Raw genomic sequence first — 22927 nt, forward strand, 5'->3', positions numbered from 1 at the left:
CTCTGCAAACACACACATATATGTATGTGTAAAAATAATCTCTGCAACTGGAAGTGTGGCCTGTTTGAGCAAGTAACCCTAATAAGCAGCCTTCATTTTTAGGATCCAGCTTCTCCCTCAATCCTTCCTTTGTAACTTTTGAAGAGATGCTGTTTGGAAAATCTCCACAACAAACATGATCTTGTTTATGTTTTCAAGGTCGTTACACAGCTGGTATTATCTCAGTGAAGCTTAAAGAAAAGTTCAGTGAATTCAGACTTGAGTCATTCATTGGCTTTGCGGTTATTTGCTTACCAGAGACAAGATGTACTTCCCAGGTGTACTGAAAGTCCAAGGCCTCTGAATATTAACGTCAACAAGATGAACTCCTTAGGATATTCTTTGTATGTTAATGTGGCTGTAACTTGCAGTCTCTGCCCTGAGGGCAGTGATGTACCTGGTTAACAGGAGACTTAGTAACTCTGTCATTGTTCATTAACTGGTACTGTTGTGTGAAGCTGTCCTGTCTCATCACTGGTGATCGGGAGACCTTCTTGTTGCCAAATGCCTGTTCTGTATGTGCATGGATAGAGAAGCAGCTGAGCTTCGGGGTGCAAGGGCTCAGAATCCTGCAAAGGATGACCTGTTTCCTTCTGCCCTGTGGCTTTCTGAGCTGCCTCTTCCCCAGTCTCTTCTGCATAGGTGTGTCTGGCTTGGAGCTGGAAAAAATGTGATCAAGGGGAAGTGATTAGATCATTTAGCGAGCAACTTCTTTAGTGAGCTGGCTTCTTGGGTCGCTAGCCAGGTGTGCGTCTAATCTGGTCCTGGCTTCTGGATTGGGATAATACTGCAGAAAGCAACTGACCTTCAAAATGACCTCAACCTCATGCAAATTATTGTGCAGATAAACATCTTTATGGAATCAGCAACATGCTGATCCTTTCCTAGGGACAAATGCTAGTTGCTTTGGTCAGAGAGAGCCAGTTCTGCAACCTGAGTACATCAGTGGGAGTTCCTCCTTCTCCAGGGTTTCTTGATCAATCTGTCTGCAAATGAACCCAGATAACCTTGGTCAATGTTGTGGTGTGAAAAAAAGGGAGGGAGGTAAGATCAGATCAGGGAGAACTTTAAAGGTTTTCAGCGTCCAGCCTGGTAATAAAATCTTGAGGGAGACACCTTGTTGCAATGTGTAAGGCTTGGGTGTAGGCACAGGGAATGTTGTGCTTGCCTGTTGTGTTAAGAAGCACTTGCACTGCTTGAGACTGGCTGAGGTTGCTTCAGTGGACCAGCTGGACTTTGACCCAGAGGTCCCACCTGCCACATCAGATGCAAGATGTGAAGAATCGGGGTATGCTGCAGAACCTTGGTTCACAGTGCTTGCTGCTGCATCTCTGCATGTGCCAAGTTGGATATTTCTCCTTGAGCAGGCAGGAGGGATAGCAGAACTGAGCCAGCGTGCCAGCCTTACAGGGCATTTGAGGTGTTTGTGGGGGTAAAGGAAATAGCAACTTGAGAAAACCAAATCTGGTGCTGGCTTGACCTCATCCTAGCCTGGTGGAAGCTGGCAGTAGTACATCCTGTAGGGCCTGCCTTTGCTTTATGTCCCCTGATGTTAGAGCCTGAGAAGTGGTGGTGAGGAGCAACTGGCCAAAGTACATAGAAACAACCTGCAGCTGCTTTGTAACCAATTATTTCCTTTCCTTAAGCGAGAGAATCTGGGGAAGAGAGGGCAGCCTCTTCAGGCTATTTAGATGCATTAAAATATGAACCTTCTTTACTTGAGTTGGAGTATTGGGGCTGACTGGCAGAGCTCCTTGCTCTTGGGAGCACGTGTGCTGTCCTTGAGGGTTTGCATGAACTTTGCACTTGCTTATAAATCTACTGAGACGGTGATTTCCACAGCTGTTGTACTCTGGTTTGTTTTGTGGTTCTTCCTCCTTCTCTTTCACTGCGCTCATAAATGAGTCCCTTATTTGTGCTGTACTGTAACTTGGCAGCTGAGGTGCTTCAGCTGCCAGAGCTCATCAGGAAGAAACCTGCAGGGTGAGCATAAGGGTGGTGCTGCAGAGGAGGGCTGAGCTCTTACCGGCAGAGCTGCGTGGCACAGGCGTGTACAGTGCTAGCCTGAGCCACATCTCATAAACTTCAGTGAACACTAAACACGCAGTGCTTGCTGGGTGGAGGCAATACAGGATCTAATTTGAGAGAGCAGAATTGCAATTAAAAATTAACTTAGCCTCTCTGTCCCTTGATTCATGTGGTTATAATGTCTGTGCATGAAGTTTCCTCCTCCTGCCTCTCTGCCAGTGGTGGGTCCAGGAGGCAGAGGTGTTCAACTCTCCCCATATCACCTGTCCTTCTCTGCGGTCACCTTTTACAGGAGGGGGGCTGGGAGTATCACAGGCTCCTGCAACAAAAATAAGTTGTGACGGGACTCCTGCTGTCGCTAACAAAGCAGGCCTCTGTCTGCCTCTCCACAGGCACATGTCCTGGATTTTGTGCTCCTGCTCTACATACAGGTCTTGCTGTCATTGCTGTTGCTGGGAGAACGACAGGCCTGAGAGCTAGAGGTGAGGGAGGGGGCAGGAAGCCAACTCCGGATGCCAGTCTAGCCTGTGCAGACTTGTTCTGTTCCTCCCCCGTGGGAAACCCCAGCGTTCTGGATCAATTGATGCCTTCCTGGACTTAGTTCTCCCTTCAGGTTCTGAGGCTGAAGCTAGGCTAAGAAAGACCCAGAATCAACTACATAACAGCTGACCAGGCTGTGTTGGCAACCAAGTTTTTATGGCAGTGGTGCCTCAAAGCAGCAAACTGCATAAATAATCCTGCATGTCTTTATGCAGGATGGGGAAAGAGAGGCTGGGAGAAATGCCATTCTTGAAGCTGATGGTTTCTTCTGACATCCTCTTCAGAGGTGGCATCAATCTGGAGAATGACAGGGAAAATTTGGACATGTATAGGCAGGATCGTTGAAAAGAGTGGGTGTTGCTGCTTGGGGAGGAAGATTAAAATAGTCAAAGCAGTTGGGGTGGAGAGGAAAAGAAAGAAACAAACAATTGTGGACAATCAGTGGAATTTTAAAACTGCAAACTTAATGTATTAAACGTTTGCATCTGTTGCTGCGGGACATTAAGGCTCAAAACTTGACCAATTTCAAAAGGCAAATGGGCAGCTTTGTGGCGGTGGTACTTAGTCCATGTTTTTGCTGTTGAGTGGCCTGTGGATATGCCTGGTTGTGATAACTCCAAGCTCATTTGCTTCCAAACCTGACCTATCTCAAATTTTGTTGAGCTGCTGCTTCTAGTGTTGCTAGTTTTGTGACTGCTTGTGCAATTTCATAAGGGAGGGTTTTGGGGAATTTCATTAATGCAGTGAACAAAAAGAAGTTACTTTCTGAAGAACAGATGAAGAATTGGAAAATCTGTAATGTTTGAATATGTGGAACCCTAAAGTATTTTAAAAGCTCAAAGCAAAACTCTGAAAACCTATTTATCTTCTGACTTGAAAACTGTACTTTGAAGTACTTTATGGCTAGGAGCTATGAAAGAGATATATTGCCCCGTGGAAAGAAGAGAATAGTGCATAGTCCTGTAATGCACAATTGGGGTTTATTGGGTTTTTGAATAAACATTGAAGATGGTATGCCTTTAACAAATAGCTAGGAGTAGAAGAGCCCTGAAAGCAATACTTTACACTTGTTACCTCAGGCATGTCTTCTGCCACAACAGCTCTTCTCAACTTGTTTGACTACTTAATTAGTTTATATAACTTATCAATGACTTATCAAAGAAGTATGGGCAGAGTTGGAAATAGGTAGCACAGGGCTATTTCTTAGTGCTAAAAAGCAAGTCAGCAACTACTGGGACTTGCCCCTCCAGTTTGAAAATAAGGAGAATTGGACCTGGAACCAGGCATCTTAAGGTAAGAAGTCCAGTGCATTGGGCAGGAGGTTACCTAGCTTAGTTCTTGGCTAGGTTGAAGAGTAGAAAAACATTTGTAACCCCCACCATAGACATACGTTATCGGCTAGGGTCCTGGCTGCCTCAGTTCTGGTTAGACTCCCAGGCTCCAGTTTGTGATGCTATTAAGAGGAGATGTGTTCATGGTGAAGCCAGTAAGCAAGCCAGGCAGATGGGAAATTTTACATCTAAGTTATCCTCTTCAAGTGCACTCTTAGGTCTTGGTGCCTTTCAGGATTAAGGGCCTGAGAGAACATTTTTCCTGAAGAGGAAAGGAGGAAATCTGCTAACAGAGAGCCTTCACTCATTTTTCCTAGGTTGGTAGTGATGCACCTGTTGTATAGTGCATCTGTGCTAGATCAGAACCAGCTCACAAGTGATGGCTGCACCCAGGGACACTGGAAATGGTAATGCTGTGTGTTTGATATTTGGTGCACATATGCACCAGAAACTTTTACAGGAGCTTTCCACGGCTCATTTGAAGGACCTACTTTTGGGTGCTGCTGGCTTTATGGACTCTGACTGAGGAGTTAACTGAATAAAAACTGACCGAGATGTTGCTAACCTGGCTGTGCAGTAAGAGCTCCTTAGGTGCAGTGACTGCTATATAGATGAGATTTTTGAGATCAGTCTGTAGCACAGTTGGATGAGGTCGTATTTCTGTGCTGCTTTCCCACCTCAGTAGCATCTTGCTAGGTGCTGTGCAGCGATGGGCTTAGCATAGTCTCTAGCTATGGCATCCCTTGAAGTTAGACCAGTAGTGTTATCTTCAGCCGCAGAGTTCAAACTTGTGCTCTCTCCTGGTAGTTAAAGGGTGACCATTGCTTGGTGGGAAGGCTAGCCAGTTATAACAAGGCCCACATACCAGTTTAGCTCCAGAGTTAACCTAAATATTTAATAGGATTAAGCAAAAGCCTTTGATTGAAACAAAAGAACATACTGGGCTCCAGTAATCGTTGGTACACCCAGGTTGGCAGAGGGAACCCTGCTGACCTTACTCTCTGTTGGGGCTATTTCTTCCCAGGCTAGACTGGTGACCCCAGCCTAGTATTGCTCTTCATGTGGCTGTTGATTCTTAAAGCAGCATGGTCTGTTTGCAAGCAAGCAAGGAGATGTTTGCACCAAGCAAGGAGCTTGGTAGAGCAAATTATAAGGAACTTAAAAGTCCTCTGTTGCCTAGGCAGGAAACATAACTGAACCTGGGGAAGGAAGGAGAAGCAGGAAAGCTGACAGAATCACAGAATTGGTAAGGTTGGAAGGGACCACAGTGGGTCATTTGGTCTAACCTCCCTGCTCAAGCAGGGTCATTCTAGAGCACATTGCACAGGATTTTGCATCCAGTCAGTTCTTGAATATCTCCAATGAGGGAGATGCCCCAATGTCTCTGGGCAATCTGTCCCAGTGAGCAGTCACCCACATTGTAAAGCTCTTCTTCCCATTCAGGTGAAACTTCCTGTGCATCAATTTCTGTCTGTTGTCTCCTATCCTTTTGCTTGGCAACACCCAGAAGAGCCTTGATCCATCTTCTTGAAACCCTCCCTTCAGATACTTATAGACATTGATAAGGTCACCTCTCAGTTGCCTCTTCTCGAGGCTGAACAGGCCCAACTCTCTCAGTCTATCCTCATAAGAGAGATGCTCCAGTCCCTTAATCATCTTTTTTGCCAGTGAATCCAGTGGACTTACTCCAGGAGCTCTGTGTCTCTCTTGTACTCTCTTGATCTCTGAGATGTTCCCCCACCAGTTCTCATGTGTTGCTCAGCTGTGCTGCTTCCCCAGGAGGAGGCTCATTTCAGCAGTGGGATTGTTTTTTGGGAGTTTTTTCTAACTTCCGAACTCTTTGGTGTCAGACAATTGAAGTAGCTTGCATCACTTTTTACCACCAGGAGCAGTAGCTAGAGTTGGTGTTTTGGCTGATGCTACTATTGCAAAGTCTGTATAAATAGTGGTGGAATTAGCAGTGTATTTGTTATTAAATCTCTTCTGGAACTGCTGGTAGCCCTCTTGGCAGCAGTGTCTGTAGTGACAGCAGTGTCCTGTTTTGCTGTCCTGAAAAGGCAACTTGGGTATTCTATGGAAGACATGCTATCTGTGCATATGCACTGAGACTCCCCCAGATGATCCAGAACTCTGCACAGGATAAGGGTGTTGCTCTGAAGTTGCCCAGAGGACCTGTCTGTAATATAACTGGTTGTCTGTCTGCTTTCCCCTTAGGTCCCATAAGTGAAAGAAGATGGGATCTGGCTGCCTAAAAGTCACCAAGTACTTCCTCTTCCTCTTCAATCTCCTGTTCCTTGTAAGTATTGTGGGCATCTGTGGAATAGGAAGGAAGGCCTGGACCAAAATTAGCTGGAAAGTGTTTTTTTGATGGATGTTGGCCCAGTGTGTTCACTAAATAAAATGGCCACAGTTTTGAAAAGAGGGAGGGAATCCCTGAAGCTCAGGGATGTCAGAGCTGCTGTGTATGTCTCAGGTGTGCTGAGCAGCTCCGCTCCCAGAACCCACCTGCTGTCTCCAATGCACACAGCTCCCTTCCTGCACTGGGAAGGGAAAGAGGAGTTATAGGTTCTTTCTGGAAGGAGAGTAGTTGTAAGTACTTTCTTGGACACATCTGGAGCAGCAGCTGAACTATCCCTGAGCAGCAAAGCTACGAAACCTGCCAAGTAATGGCAGTGCCCTCCTAAATAGGCCAGGCAGGCTTCAAAGAACAACTCTAATTTTGTTTGAGTCCCAACGGCTGGTTTTGATTTTTAACAAGATGAATTAGTCCAAGTGTGAAATGGAGTTGGGAGGTAGGGCAGACTGGGGCAGGCTTGTCTGGGGAAATGAAGCAGCCCACTGGGTGCAGTTATTTTCAAGTGTGAGGCTTAGCAAAAGATGAACTCCTTTGGAACAGAATGGGTTTGGGAGGGCCACACACATTCTTGCATGTATCCCTTTTTGAAGCTTAGATATTTTGTGTCATGTGGACGGTGTTGGTGATGATCATACTGTTGGTGATGCCTGCTTCCATGGAATTGTGTAGTGAGGATGTACGAGGTTTCAGCTTTCCGCATTTCAGCAAGGAAATAGCCTATCTGATATTGTTACACTTGTGCAGCGTGTAAGGAGAAGGAAGGGTCAGGTTGGGAGAGAAGGAAGGGAACTGGAGCATGATAAGGTGAGCACAGCTTTCTGGTCTCTGTCCCTGCACACAACTTCCCTTTTGCTTCCTGCATGGCTGTACTGTGCTGCTAGCACACAGAATGAACTTGAGGCACATCTGGATCTGTTTTCCCTTGGCCTACTGTGCTCACTCTTTGCTCTTTGCATTTTGCTTCCATCCTAAGAGTAGTTAGCTGTGGTCTATCGGCCCAAAGTCAGGGGTGCTCAGAGCATCCATGGGGAAGGTTCTTGGGAGAGAGGGGAGAGGAGAGTTTTTTTCAAGTGCTACTGGGACTTCCAGAGTATGATTTGGTCCACTTTAAAAATAGGAAAAATCCAGCTGAGTCCAGGCCTGTCCCCCTATTAGTGCAGGACTCCTCTGAAGGCATTAATATTCAGACTACCTCCTCTCTTGAAGAGGTGATAAATTCTAAGCAGCATATAACAACCAGTCTACCCTGGTAAGCAGAGCTGTATTTGTTAAGGCAGTGTTTGAGTCTTGCTAAAACCCAATACCTGGGCACTGGCTAGTTTTTCTTTATGCCTAAACCTAGGTCCAAGTTCATAAGCAAATCTCTGTACAGAGAAAGTTCTCTTCAAAAAAGCCAGCCTAGCATATGAGGAAAGGGGAAAGATGACAGCCCGATATGCTACAATACCTTACAATAGTGTCACTGTTTTTGCTGTGTGCTGTCAATGGTTATTGTGGTATCTCTATTCCACATTGCCTTTCCCTCCCTTCTTTGCTGAGCCGTGGTTGCAGGCAGCCTGTGGGGATAGATGTGCTCTCAGGAGGCAGAGTTGAACTGCTTTATTGGGCTGACCCACGTCTGCGCTGCATTTTCCTAAATTTTGGGAGACTGGGAGGATGGCAGGCTCTGAATCCTTCTGTGGATGCTGAGGAGGCTTGACCACTCCTCTCTGGGTGGCAAGTGATGGGAAGAAGATGTTCTTTGTCTTGTGCACATTCTGCTCCAAACCTACTCCGGTGTAGCACCCAGCCCCTCTCTCTCTTGTGAAAAGCTGGTCTGGTGCACTGAGCTGGGCCAGGAGAGTAAGAGCTTTAAGACAGGTTGTGTGTGAGAAGGTCTGTGCTGACTGAAGGGAAGCTGCTTTAAATGAGCTCTTTAAGCCTGCCATGCACCATGGGCACTATCTTCACCTCGGGCTGCTCTGTCAATGTGAGGTCTCCAAAGCCACTGTGTTCTGGAGTGGAGCTCGATACTTCTCTAGAGTGAAGATTTTGAGTGTGCTTCTGTCTTGACTGATGGCAAGCTTTTTGCACGTGCCAGATGTTGAGAAAGGTGGCATCCATTACTGTCTCGCTATCATAGGAAATAGTTGACCTGAGAAGTTTTTCCATTATGGTTGTTCAAAGTCTGAATTGGGGAGGGGAGCGTGGTTATTCTTGAGTTTATACAATGTGGTAGAGCAATACTAATCTAGCAGAGAAACTGCTTGTGTTGAGTTGCTGGGAGTTCTCAGCACAGACAGGTCTTTCATATCTTGGGCTGGTTTCCTGAAGCTGCTGAGTTTTGTTGAGGAGCATGCTTGTGCAAATATGAACGTTAATGCTGGTGATGAAGCCCTGTGGCTGCTCTAGACCTTGAGGTGAGCCTATGTAATTGCACCCTGTGCAGGCCAACCCTAGCTGTCTGAAGTGTGTTCTTCAGCCTTGCTGACAATTGAAGCCTTTAGAGACATGCTGGTGACTCTTTTTGGACGTTAGTCATTGAAATAGCACTGCTCTACAGCTTGAGGTCTGTGAGAAAGTCACTTGCTATAGCTGAAGTAGTTCAGGGACTTGGTGGTATTTTGCAGTCTTGGAGCCTTACTTCAGGGAAGGGTTTGACCTGCTTCGATTAAAGGGAAGAAGGTTACTTGGACTGCTTACCTGCTTGGTAGAAAAGATACCAAAAACACAAGCTTGGAGTATAATCTTAGTTTCTCTCATCAGAACTTAACACGTCTACCTTCTTGGCTAGCAGACACGTACTGTAGCACGTTTCTTCTTAAAGGGAAAGCAGCTCTCTGAGACAAGTTCAACACACTTTGGAAACTTTGTTTAGAATATATAACTGTCCTACTTCTAACCCCTCTGTAAATGCAGCAGAAGGCTGTTACCTAAAGCAGAGTCTGGAGTTTAAGAGCCTTTTTCTTGTCCCCTGTGCCAGGCTCAATGTTACCTCACACAATCTGAGTGTAAAGGAAAGCAGTGCTGGGGAAGGATAGTTGGGAACCCCCAGCTGCTTTTTCCAGAAAGATGAGTCAGCTCCATCACAGCTTGGTTTTTCCAAGCCCCTTTTGACTGGCTCTCTGTGGGAAACTGCTGACCCTGCCTTGAGGGAGCTGCATCCTTCTGGCTTGGGCATGGAAGGACATTTTGCTGAAATTGGGGGTGAAACCTCCCCCCCCCAGGAAGGAGGAGAGGCATGTTTTCCCCACTTCAGGAATGGAGCAGAGGACTTAAATCCATGCAAAGCAGACATGATTTCTTCCATGGAGGGTCTGAAGCCAAGGCAGTGGCAGAAGCAGCCTTGCTATGGGATGCAAACTTCTGAAGATACTGAGCAAAGATAACTGTCCTGCTGTGATGTAAATATATACCTTTGTTAATAGAACAGTGTTTTCTGCCTGGGGCTGTTGTCTCTCTGCCTTCCTCTTGTGGTGTTTTCCACAGCAGCTCCTGGCAAACATACAAGTTGTGGACTGGAGAAAATATCAGAGTGAAAACAGGCCTTGGATACTTTGAGCACCTCATAGCAAATAACTTCCTAGAAACTCTGCTCAGCAGCCCTTCTGTGTTTTGTCTGCAACAGCAAAACTTGGGTGACAGTTCAGGGTCAGTGAACCAAAAGAGATGTCCCATATGCCTGGTTTGCATCTTTGTTAAGACAAATATTTATTGAGACTATAGTTTAAATGTGAGACTGCCTCAAACTGTCAATTCAGCAGTTCTGGGTACTACCAAATTTGAGAGGAATTTTTTAGGTGTCACAGCTGTTGCATGTTCAAGAGGCCTTTCTAGCTTGATCACCAGATTGCGTGTTGTGGGTGCAGCATGTTGGGACATAAGGCAAGGGGGAATTCTTTTTTTTCTGGGATACAACAGCTACATTTTTTCTGAATCTGAGTCGGTATGCTCCATCCATCTTCATAGGTGGGAACTCGCTTGATGACTTCCTAATCCTGTCCTGAGAGCTAACTGTGTTGCACTCTCTGCCAAGCCAGGAAAGCTTGCAAGCAGCTTATTTCAGACTGTGGCTTTATCTTTGCTCAGAAAAGCTTCTTTGTATGAGGAGCTGAAGCATAATGTAAACTTTCAAAATGTGGAGCCAATGCCTGTCCATACAAGCCTCTCTGCCAGCTTGCTTTAGGTGATGGTTTGGCATCCCAAGTATCAGAACATTCTCTAATGAAGTACAGAATTGCAATCTCTCTTCAGCCCTGTTAATTTATTTCACTTCATCCTTTCTTGAAATCTTGCTGCTGCTCGCAGTTCATGTCCTGTGGAAGCATCTCACTTGCAATTCTTGTCCTTCCCTTGTCTCTTCAAAGTCTGTTTTAGATCTTTGCACAAATGGTTTCCAGTCTCTGCAGACTTCCAGGCTTCTCAGTGTAGTTGCTTTATTATGGGTGTAGTGGTGCTCTTACCCTACTTTGGGAACTGGGGTCATCTACATTGAAACACCTCACAGTGTAGTATAAAACATGGTGATACCAGGAAGCTAAAACAGAGCATGCTTCCCCTTACCTCCCAAAGGGAAAATTGCGTGTTGCTTGACTAATCAATTACATTCAGCTGAGTCCTCACAGGGATGTATTGCTCTACTAATCCTTGTCCTAGATAAAACTGTGTGGTGAGCAAGGCAGAGGCCGTTTCATAGAGGAATTTCATAACTCTTGACTCTCTGTTGGGGCTAAGATGTGTTGGCTTGAGGGGCTGTGGTATTCTGGCATAAAGTAGGGGCCAAGGCAAATGCCTAAATTTGGCTTTGGAAGGGACGAAGCACTTTGTTCAAAGGAACCTGCTGCTGGGTTTTTTATATTTGTGGTTTGAAGCCATAACATTATAAGATCCTGACAAGGCAAAGATTTCCCTTCTGGAAAGGTTCCAGCTGCCAAATATCTAATCCTTTGTCAGGCTCCCAGCCTGGGGCCATAGAGTCATGGGTTTCTCTATTCAAAAAATCTTTAAAATCATATACATTTGTCCTTCTTCAGTTCTTCACAGAAGCAATACAATTACCTTTTGCTTGTGACAACAATGTTCTAGCAGCAGGGCGTCTCTTCCTCAGACTGTTTTGAATGGTCCTCCCATACAACAACATCATGTACTATTCAAATACTGTGTGAAGGACTGCCAAGCAGATCTTGGGGCTCCTGTGCAGTTGGCTGAGGCATTTTTCCTGGAGTCATGCTAATCCTGTTTACTCTGGGAGGAGTACCATGGGGGAGATGGGCGGGAACAGCAAAGGAATGATTGTTTTTTAGTCTGGAAATATGGATAATGGTGACTGCCTCCTCTTATTTGTCTAAGCTAACAAGCCAGCTATGTATGTTTTGTTCTTGCTCTTTCAGATCCTGGGGGCTGTCATCCTGGGGTTTGGAATATGGATTCTGGCCGACAAAACCAGTTTCATTGCGGTTCTACGTAAGCCTGTGTTTCTTCATCTTTATTCTTCTTCTGAGTTGACTTTGGTCTGGGGCTGTGTTTCACCATTATGTAGACTAGGAAAGGCAATACTTTTGTGCACGGTCTGTGGCCTGAGCAGTAACACTGGTCTTTAGCAAGACGGGACTCTTATCAGGGACAGGATGAAAGGGAGCAACCCTGGAGACACAGCATTGCTCCTAGTCTTGTGGATTGCAACACCACGGTCAGACTGAGTGAGACCATTGCCACTTCAACCAACAATCCAAATATTTTATCTTAAACATAGGGACTAGTATTTCATCCTATTTTCACTGCATACTCAGTTTCCACAACAGCTTCCTTATTACCGTTGGGTCCAAAGACTCACAATCCCTTAATGTAGTTTTGCTGTGTGAGTCCTCCAGGCTTCCATTACTTGCTTTCTGTAATGATCTACTTCAATTTGACTGTTTTAAATGCCAAAGAAATTAAGTACCTAGTTTTATTGATGCTTCATGTACATTGACAGTAGACACCATGTTTGTTCCTAAGCAGTTGAGGATGTAGATTTGAGGATTTGATGGAAGGGGACTTGAGTTCTAACAAAGAGTCTGCTTTCTGCAATAATCAGAAAACTGAGCTGACTTAGCAGAGTCTGGGCTTCATAGGACTGTAAGCGGACTTTCACCAAATGAGTAGCTCAGCTCCATCTTTCACAGGCTCTGCTTCCTTTGCACTTTTTCCTAGAGACTTCAAACAACTTTTTTGTTTTGTGGGTCTGGTTACTTGTTGCCACTACCTCCAGAATTGCTGAGTCTGGCACCAGCCTCAGATGCTGCAATAAGGCTGTGTGCACACTGCTTGCAGCCCCAGAGAATGAACACTCGTGGTATTCATAGTCCCTTTTCCAACTAGACTGATTCTGCAAGGAGCTTTATCTCCGAAGTCCTGCTGAGCACTCTGGCCTGGCTTTGAAAGGTGCTGGGTGGAGAGATCCCCCCTGCTAATACTGCACGTGTGAATACTGCTGCATGTTTTTGTGCTGTGGCATCTGGCTTGCTACTGCAGTATTAGAAGGTCAAGAAGCACAATAGGGGGTGTTGGTTAATAAAGTGGGGACATGAGCAGAAACGAACTAACACATGCAGCCTAAAAGGAACTTATCAGGGCCTGGCTGTTTGCAGCACCCCTCGCAGTGTGAGGTGTGCTTAGTACCAGTGGGCCAGCAGCTGTTCCCTCAGGTTGTTGGGTGTAACAGCCACTTGTGGAGGTAGAAGTCCCTGAGCTTGACTCAGCTTCTTCCCATGTTACTTGGAATCTCTGCTAACAGAGCATTTAAGGATTTTGTTTCCTTCCTGGAGATTTCCAGAATCAGCTCTTTCTCCCTGCCCCCTCACTTCCTTTCCCATGCCTTGCCCCTCTTTGCCTCTACTTTAGTGACCTAGGCATCAGGGAGGAAGCTCGGCACAGCAGGGCACTCCAGCTGCTGCCAAAGAAGCCTGTTGTACTTGCTTGGCTGCCTGCCCAGTGCAGAGGAAAGCACGGAGCGACAGGAAAAGAGCAGGAGTTGAATGCCTGCAAAGCCTTCTGTTGCAAGACAAGACTATTGCAGATAAGAAGTGCAAGGTGGCTCCTGAACGCTGTCAGTTCACCAAAGGGCTTTTGAGTTGGAAATAGCTTTTTCTTTCTTGTAATGGAAAGTTGACTTTATACTGCTTTCTAGCACTGTGGAGGTGCTGCAGCCTGGGCACTTGAACACTTAGTGTATGATGGTTGAGCAAATTTTGAGAGAGGGAATAGTATAGGCTTGTGAAGGCCACTCCTGTAAGGCTGCTTCTTCAGTAAATGCTTTGCAGTATCACCACCTAATCTGCACAGCGAGAGTCACAGGACTGGTGAGGAAGTAGGATCCTGGCTTCTGTGGCATATGTTCAGCCAGGGAGACTCTGGCCTGGAAATTAATCAAGGCTGAAGTGACCTTTGTAGCAAATTGATCTGGTTCACTTTTTGATAAGTGAACTTTCCTCTGTTCTAGGGAAAAGGTTTGGAAGCTGGTGACTTGCACCAGATATCAGAAGTGGGGGGAGATATGTATGAGGTGGGAGAGTATTAGTCTGGATTTGATTACTCTTTTAATGTATTTCAGAAGGAGCTCAGAGGAAGCTTGCCTCCTGGGACTTCTGTTCAGGAAACTAAATGCTGAGCTCTAAAAATGTATTTTCATTAATCACTGGACATCCAGAACTCCCCTACACTGTGCAGCTTTCAGATTTAAGAATATCTCTTAATGATAAATGAGGTTTCTAGTTACTATTTCTAGACAGTATCTCTTCAACTTTTATGCTGTCGTACTTGCTCTCTCCAATCCTATTCTACAAGAAACAGTCCAGTAACCAACCCAAATGTAAGCACTTACTTCTTCTGTTACTCGCAGTACTAAATGCTGAGGGGAGAGGGCTGACAGCACCAGCATGGCTGAAATAATGCGACCTAACTTAGTTGAGAAACTGTTGAGCATTCAAGAGCACAGTCAGTCCAGACAAAAGCAGGGGGATAGCTAGGAGGTTTTGTAAAAGTAGCTAATTTGGGCATGATATCTGTTTTGATCCTAGAATAGCATCTGTTTGCAGGGGGTCATGCACAGGTCCTGCAGCAGCCTTCAGTAAGTGCCTGGCTTCAAGTCATTCAACACTGACTTGTCAAGTAACCTGTCACATCATCTGTGCTCAACACTAGCTGTAGCTCTTGTTTCATGTTTCACTCCACAGAGTTAGTGTGTCCCACTGTTGACTGTAACTGGATAAGTAAAAACAGAATGGCTAGAACAAAGAATAAAGTGAAAAGATGATCCAAAAAGGGGTTTTAGAATTTGGGCGAAAGCTTCTGGGAAGATGGCAAAGGGAATTCAAGCAAATAGGTAGTAGTTGTAGAGTAGAACATCCTTTATCTTATTCTCACTCAGAGTGCTTTCATGAGGGAGTAAAATTCCAGTAAAGCAGCTAACTTTCTCCAAACAAGGTTCATTTGTTTCAAGTGACCTTGAGTCTTCCAGGCTCTGGAGACCTGCAGGATGGGTTTGAAAGTCTACCTTCAATCAGAAGACACCCAGAAGCAGCCTTCTGTCACCATGTTCAGCACACCTCTGTGCAGTCCCTTTGTTGAAGACAAAAGACAGTTATCAGGAGATAGAGACATAGCTCTATAAATGGTTATGGCAATTGAAGTTTTTGTCAGTAGCTAATGTTGTTCCCTCTCGTGGCTCCTACAGAGACATCATCTCCCTCCCTGAAGACTGGTGCATACATTCTCATCGGTGTCGGGGCACTCACCATGCTCATGGGGTTCCTGGGCTGTCTTGGAGCAGTCAATGAAATTCGATGTCTCTTGGGTCTGGTGAGAGAATTCATGCTGTTTAATAACTCTCCTGTGAAATATCTGTTGAATTGTAGCTGGGTCTCTGGTCTCCTGGGGATAGTACTTTGCTAGGTCAACTTAGATCTATTTCTTAATTTGCACATGTTAAATTCTCCAGCAGTCAACAGACTGCAGCAGAGCACCTCAGAGACTATTTGAGATGATAACTCTGTGAAATGAGAGAGGATGTCACTGACACTTTCTGCACACAGTGAGTTCAGGACTGCCAACTGCAAGTGTCTCAAGTGACCCTGTACCCTGTCCCCCTTGCCCTGACTTCGCAGTTGGTATCAAGCACAGTGAAAGAGAATGGGAAGAATGACAGTGTCCTGCCATGCTACGAAGTTCGGCTTCTGTGGAAAGTGTAAGAGTCAAGAGAGACTCAATTAGGAATGTCCTGTATGTCAGGACTTCTCTTCAAATAGTTCATCTATAGGAAGTTTTCTGGCTGTGATGGATGAGATGGCACTAGCTTCATACACCTCAGCCTGCTACTTGACTTGGGCTTATTCAGAGCACATGTGTATAGGAACCCAAATATCGCACACATTGTGTGTCCTGGTTCTAGGGGCATCTCCTAGTGTAACGGTAGTAGCTGCCATCGTTTAAAAGTAACCTCAGCAATTTGCTGGTGAATCTTAAATTTAGATTCTGAAACAAGTAGAATAGCATTTTTTAAAAAGGTAATTGACTTTAAAAACAGTTTTAAAAAACTAGGTTTGTAAAATTGACTCTATTTTTCTGTTGAGGTTTGGGATAGGCAGAGTCCAACTGATGGAGGCCAGAGTGGTCTGGGAATGGAGCTGGAGGTGGGAAAGGGAGTCCCAGTTGGAATGACATATGCAGACAGTACTTGTAAGCCCTCTCCCTCCTGAAGTCTTCCTGTAGGCCTGCTGGGAGAAGTGCTGAAGTGCACTGGTCTGATGTGGATGCTCGTATATAAGCCTTTTCCCAGGAAGAGTGTTGTTGATAGCAGTTTGTCTGCAAGCACAAAAGGTGTTAGCTCAATGTTGTGATTTCTCTTGTATATGAAACCTTATTAAACTTGTGCTATTATGTACAGACTTTTCTAAAGGTTTCTTTTTGGTTTCCAGTACTTCACCTGCCTGATGATAATCCTCATAACTCAGGTTGCTGCTGGACTGGTCATCTATTTCCAGAAAGAAACGGTAAGTGTTTCTTACTGTGTATCTTTTCCTTGGTCTTGGCCTGGGAAAACAGGAGACATCTAGAAATTCTTTCTTCCAAACTGGGCTATAACGAGCGGGCATAACTGGATTCTCCTTTCCTCTACCCACACTCAGCAGCTTTGCTGGGCAGTTTGCTTTTTCTGTATCTGCCTCAGTAGTGTTGCTTTCTCAAGTATTATGAAGCTCTCTTTGGTATGCAGGCTTTATTTTTGGGTAGTGGGAACAGTAAAAAGAAAATCCTGAAAGGCTGTAGGCTGCACCTCCTCTTGATCCTGCTGTAGACAACTATTTGGGCATGTGTTAGCAGTGGTTACTACCATGTTGCCATCACTGGTGCCTTGAGGAGTTACCAGCCTAAGCGCTTTTAGGACTGGTCTACCTCCTTGTACTATCTTGTTCTGTGCTTTCAGTATTTCTGCATCTGTACAAAACTCTCCTTGCAAGAGCTCTCCTCTTTCCCCAAGAGCAAACCCAAATATCTGATGGTTCCTGTTCTACAACTGGAGCTTAAAAACAAGTGGTTTAATATTTTGAAGTGGATCTCTTTGTCAGGAATGCAGTTTCACAGTGTATGCTTCTAGAGCTCCAACAGGCTTGGTAGTGTAAAAGGAATAATTCTTGAGCTACCTAAGGGCATTGTAGCAACCCATCCTGGCTAAACTGGGAGCCACAGACATGCAGTCACAAGTTATAACTGTGGGGTCACTACTGGCTTCTGGTACCAGTTGTGGATAACCCGTCCTTTGCTGCATAACTGTATATCTGTACCACTGTATGGCTGTGCTTGTTTCTCCTAAGCCAGCCCTTCAGCTAGGCAGTTACAGAAAACAGATGGTTGAGGAAGTTATGGATGGGACCTGATGGAGTAGTTTGGGAGCAGAGGGAAGGTGCCTTCCATGAGCCTAACGGATATGAGCTTTGTGTAAGTGGCTGTGGTGACTCTGAGCAGCTGTTGGCTGGGTTCCTTGCCAGACGTGGTGTGAATGTAGCTTGCTCTCTGGGCTAACTGAAGCTGAAGGAGAAAATAAAATGTTGGCTAACAGGTGTGTAAAGATGCAGCTTTAAATGAGCTGCTGATTCTCAACAGCTCTGACTAATACAGGGAGGAGCTGTGGGGATGGGCATTCCCCTGTGATGCGGAAATATGACTTTTCAGACCATGAAATTCTGTACCTCTGTTATTTCTCCTCCAGTTGTCACTCTGCTCTAAAATAAACTCTAACTTTTAAGCCGTAGCTCTTCATTTAAACCTCAGTCAGACCTGGGAGAGATTAAAGTGCTGGGGGTTATTCTGCACAGCCCCGGGAGCTGGTGTGACTGACATCATCACTTGACAGGAATGGTCAGGGAAGCTGGGCTTTGAACAGATGCTCCTGTTCAGTCCTCAGTGAACAAAATCCAGGGAAAAGCTTTTTTCTAGAGCCCTTCTATTTCAGGGGTCCTCCAAAGTGCCAGCCTAAAGTGCTAAGAAAAACTGTTTCAGGAAGGTCTTGGCTGGAACCTCCAGCACACTGGTTTGAGGCTGCGCTTCAGTGCATGTCACTCTGCTTCGCTTGGTGTGCGTCATCCCAGGGCAGCTCGAAGCACAGTGAAGCGCACTGAAACTGCACAAGATCCACTCCCTAGATGTCTGTTGTGTTCTTTGTGTTTATTTCTTTCTGACTTTGGGAACTTGGTTAGATATGAAACAAGAAATAAAAGAGTGAGGGAAAGGATTTTGGATCCAGGATGCAGCAAGTTGGTACTTGCTCCTCCACTTCTTGTAACTCAAGTATTTATTTCTACAGGTTTGCTTGATGTTATTGGAATATCTGTTCCTTTTCGGTGTCAAAATCCCCTCCACCCTGACATGTGACAGTACATTGAAATAAAGTTGACATAACTAAAAGGCCGAGCCTCTGACAGGAAGGCTGCTGCTTTGCCTCTCCCATGAGCATTGTTAGAGGAATGCCCCTTCAGACTGGAATTGCCCAGTACTACTGGGAGGATGTTGATGCAACATTCATTTCCCTGCTGGTGACTAAAACTGTGGAGAGGGTTTTTTTAATGGACAACGAAATAGTAACTTCACAAATGTTACAAATGGCATTCTGCTTTGTGAGCCTAATGTTGCTACTCACATCTAGTGGATGACAAGCCCCTAAACATGAGAGCCTGGGCAAGGTCTTTCTTGGTCCAGTTCACACAGTGCTTTGCAGCTTGCATCTAAATGCTTGGAGTGAAGGAGAGCAGTGGTGTTTTGGGAATAGTCCTACTTGCTAGCTATTGTTTGCAGCAAACAGGCCTGGGTGATTTTGTGCAATGACTTGTCTGGGGCTATGGACTATGCATTAGTTTACGAATCTGAAGTGACTAGGTGGGGAGAGCTCCCTCCAGGTTTTTTGAGCCTATTTTTGTGTGCAGGCTAGATGCTAATAAATGCTGGAGGAAGAGTCTAGCTTGAGTCTGACAGAGGGAACAGGATAGATGACTGACAGTGGAAGAAGCCTGCACAATTCATTCTATGATCAAGACTGGGATTGAAGACCCAAGCTCTTGCCTCTGGCATTCAGCTTTCTCCATCTCCCTCTTCAGTAAGCCCATGTGAAGGGGAGACTGACAGCCTTGCTGCTTTCTGGCAGTGGTCTGTGGCTTTTCCTGGAGCATTGATGTCTCACAAAGCACTGAGTCCTGACAGGCCTTAAATGGGTGAAGATGGTGGAGATGTTGAAAGCCTGTCTAAGGGTTCCATAATCCCTTCTAGCTTGTTGCTCTTTCAGTTTTACTCTGCCAGGTGCCTAAGGGTGAACAGCTGCAGGTGCCTGTGTTTTCCCTTTGGCTGCTCTGCTGGTCAGACTCACGAGCAAGCTGGCTGTGTGTGTGCTCTCCAGAGCTGTGCTATTGTTTGCGTAATATTCTCCCTTTCTCAGATTACTTTCTGAAACATGTAGGAATGCTTGAGTTTTTCTCTAGCTGAAATGCCTCACTTTTTGAAACCAGCACTGTTTGCAAGACCTCTTGCCTGTTCTTGTATAAGAGTAGGGGAATAACAGACATACAGCTTCCCTATGCAGCTGTGATTGGGGTCATCAGGTTCAGGTCTTGTCTTTGCTTGTGGTGGGGTCCTGGGATGGAGAACAGAAGCACTGCCTGAGATTCTTGCAGAACTGACACTTGGCTCCATCTGACCTAATAGCTAAGGGACTAGTTGGGCCCAGGGTAGGAAAACAAATCCAGCTCTCCTTGCCTCCCTCTGCATGTGGAGCAGCAGTGTGCGGGAGGGGTGAGGGTGGGAACTCTGAGGTTCAGTAACTGATAAGGCTTATGGCAGAAGCCAAGGCCAATCTCATTAGTGAGAACCAGGTCAGGTTGCCTCAATTTGAAGGGAAGGAAAAGGGGAAGCGAAGTAATTAAAAGGGGAAGAGCTAGACATCATGAGAAGAAAGATCATGCAGCTCCCATCTGTCTGGCCTGACATAGCTGATCCTAGTGAACTGAGCTCCAATTTTCCTAGGAAGAAGAGTTGGTGATGTAGAAAAGCTTTTCTTAACAGTAGGAAGTGTTTCCTCTGGCTGAGTGTCCTGGGGTTTGCTGTGGTCATTTACCATGCTTAATAGTAGAAGAAAAGGGAAAAACCATTTCCACTGATTTGAAATATGCTGTGGTACCACAGTCAAAAAGGTAATGTATAGGATGGGAACATCCTAGTCCTTAGTCTGATGTAACTCTATCCCATCCCTCAGGCAGTCTAATGACACTTTTTTCCAACTTTTTGTTATCTGGGTCTGTCCTTAGCAGTAACAGCTGTCATCATGTACAGGCTGGTGAAGAAGAGCTTCAGAAGGAGGTGGGAGGAAGAAGGTGAAAGAGTCTACAAGGTGTAGCTTGCACCTCTTATCAAACTGAAAGGTGTTGTAAATGTCTCTGGATAAGGAATGGGGTTGAAGGGATGATTTGATACACCTGAGCTTTGTGATAAGACTGTTAATTAGCAGTTTAGATAGTTGTAATGCTTCCTGTCTTAATACAGAAACAGAAGTTCTAGGAGTCTGAGGAGAGGCAGTTCAAGGCCTTGTGAAAAAGGCGAATTTCCACCAACTGTCAGTAAACCCAGCTGCATACAGGAGCAGGAGAGTGACTCATACCTTCCCTGAGCAGAGATGAACTGCAGTGACTGAGATTCTTGACCAGAGTTTTGCCGGCAGTACACAGTTAGGAACACATTTTTTGTGAGTCCTCAAGGCAGTGCTGTCCTTCAGCTTACACTTATCTTGCACATCTCTCTTGTCTGGGGCAGGCAGTTCAGTCTGCGTCTTAGCAGGATAACTATACCCGGTTCTGTTTCCTTACGGCTCATCAGGCTTGAAGCCCTTCCCTGTGCCTGGGCAAGGACTTGCTGGGAAGTACTGGTGCTTTGGCTGCTGCAGCAGCAAAGCTGCTGTCCTTATTACTTACTGAAGTTAGCTTTTTAGAGTGACTGAAGCTTCATATATGTATTCTAAGTCCCAAAGAAAAGGCTACAAGGAATTGACTAATCTAACTCTCCTGCCTCTTTTTTTCTTGACAGCTGAAAGAAGAGTTGTCCCACATAGTTAAAGATCTGATTGAAAATTATAACCCTTTGAATGAAGATAAGAAGAACTTGCAAGAAGTATGGGACTATGTGCAAATACAGGTGAGTCATGGGGGACACCAAGAGTTAGATGACTTGTCAGTTCAGACAATGGCCTTTAAAGCTAGGCTGAGGACAGGGAAACAGATATTGCATGTTTATCTGGCTGATCTGCAAAGTTGCCTGTGAGGTTTGGTGCCTGCAGACTAGAAAATGATCTTGCTTGCTACTACTAGGTCAGACCTTGAACCATTTCTGTATATTGGCTGTTAAAACTAGCTAGTATTGGCTGCATGGCCTAATGTATCCAGCCTGTTCTTGTTTGCTGGGCCTCCTGAATACTAACATGCGCAAACCACTTTGCATGTGACTTTTGTAGCAAGTTTGCATATGATATTTGTAGCAAGCTTATTGCCAGGCAAGTCAGCAGCACCATCTGCCTTACTTGGTGCATGTTGCTTGCTTATTGTGATGGTTCTTCTGCAAGTGACAGCATTCTTGGGAGCCATCCAACTGCCCATGGTTTCTGTTTTAGCATCAGGGTCAGCACTTGAGCAGCTAGAGAGTATTCAAGCACACTGGAGTCATGACAGCTGCTTACTGCCAAACCACAAGCCTTGAGAGCTGGCTGGCTGTTGTGGTTAAATACATGCCCAGCATGGGACTGATGTGTAGTAAGTACAAGTAATAGCATTTGTCTTCTGTCTGTACTTTGCTCTGCAAAACGTTGACCTGCAGTATTTCTCCTCCTTGGAGAATGATTTATTTATGTTTTATCACTGTGGTTGCAACTCCTTGCTAGTGAACTCAAGAGAAGCCTGAGTCTACTGTGGAGAGAGGCTCATGCTTGAGCCCTTTTTGTATGTAAGAAGACAAGAGGGTTTTGTAGAGGTGGAGAAGTAGAGTGTTGGGAGTCCTTGCACACTGAAGTTAGCATTTGAAAGGGGGTGGGTATTCTATAGACCAGTCTTGAAGTTCAAGTCCAAACCTCTTGTGAGCTAGAGGTAGTTCCTTCTGGAGGCTGGATCTTCACAACCCTTGTTGGGAATGCAAATACTTGTCCTGGTGTGGATGTTCAGCTGTTTCTATCTCTGCTTCGTGTCTGTTATAGCAGAAACACTGCTTTTCCTTTCTGAGGAGAGGGAGATTTTCCCTAACCTTCTACCGCGAGATTTATAGCCTTTCTGCTGTGTGCCACCATGCAGGCACAGGGATCCATGCTAATGATAAGATCTTAGTCCTTGCTGGACTTCCGATGTGCTTTCCCCTCCAGCAACTACAGTTTTATTACGTAGTGGCTGTATAGAAATGTAAATGTTTCTTTGGATGGAAAATATTCCTCATCCCATTTTCCAGCCAGTCCCCACTGCAGCCAGGCAGGCGTTAGCTCACGGTGATGTGCTGGGGCTCGGCGGCGTGGTGACGCCATCGTGCGGTGGTGCTGCTGTCCCTGGGGCCACAGCTGAGATCAGCGGTACCTTGTGACTGGGAACAAGAAAATGAGAAGTTCCTGTTTCACATCTGATCGAAAAATGTGTGCTACTCAAAGAAAAATCAAGTATTAGCATTTAAACCTATGCAAGTGGCATCACTAGTGGAAGACTAGGTAGTAAGGCTTTTGACATGTCTGTGAATACACGTGATGAATTTTCCACATATGAATCTCTTGCCTGACTTGCCTCTCCCTCACCAAATCAACCTGCCAACGATAAAAGTGGAGGGACTGAAAAAAATCTCTCAAATGTGTCACACAGGACAACTGGCCTCCTCCAGCTGACCCACCAGCAACACCTCCATTTGCATTTTTACCTTTATTTAGCATTGTCACCTGGAAATAAAATGAGGTTTACTAGTATTTAGTCTCCTAGAAGTCAACCTTTAACTCTTGTTTTGCTAGCAGAGTGATTCTTTAGTAGGAAATAATGTCCCTGTCTTCTGGACAGCCCTATGCATAAGTGACCAGGGTGGTGGTCTAATGCAGCTAATTCATGCAAATGGTATGGCCTGACTGTTG

At 45.4% G+C, this 22927-nt stretch overlaps 1 protein-coding gene across 4 annotated transcripts in view; it reads left to right on the top strand.

Moving 5' to 3' along the window:
* The window catches only part of CD82 (CD82 molecule), a 39638-nt gene that overhangs the window by 13366 nt on the left and 3345 nt on the right, over positions 1 to 22927 (top strand). For all 4 annotated transcript variants that reach the window (XM_027704448.1, XM_027704439.1, XM_027704463.1 and 1 more), the window contains exons 2-6: positions 6153 to 6234; positions 11664 to 11736; positions 14987 to 15111; positions 16227 to 16301; positions 20869 to 20976. In XM_027704448.1, coding sequence (XP_027560249.1) covers positions 6172 to 6234; positions 11664 to 11736; positions 14987 to 15111; positions 16227 to 16301; positions 20869 to 20976 — 444 coding nt within the window. In that variant the 5' untranslated portion in view covers positions 6153 to 6171. The remainder of the gene's footprint in view (positions 1 to 6152; positions 6235 to 11663; positions 11737 to 14986; positions 15112 to 16226; positions 16302 to 20868; positions 20977 to 22927) is intronic.

The sequence above is a fragment of the Neopelma chrysocephalum genome, unplaced genomic scaffold (assembly GCF_003984885.1).
Source record: "Neopelma chrysocephalum unplaced genomic scaffold, ASM398488v2 Primary Assembly neopelma1_24, whole genome shotgun sequence".
NCBI lineage: Eukaryota > Metazoa > Chordata > Aves > Passeriformes > Pipridae > Neopelma > Neopelma chrysocephalum.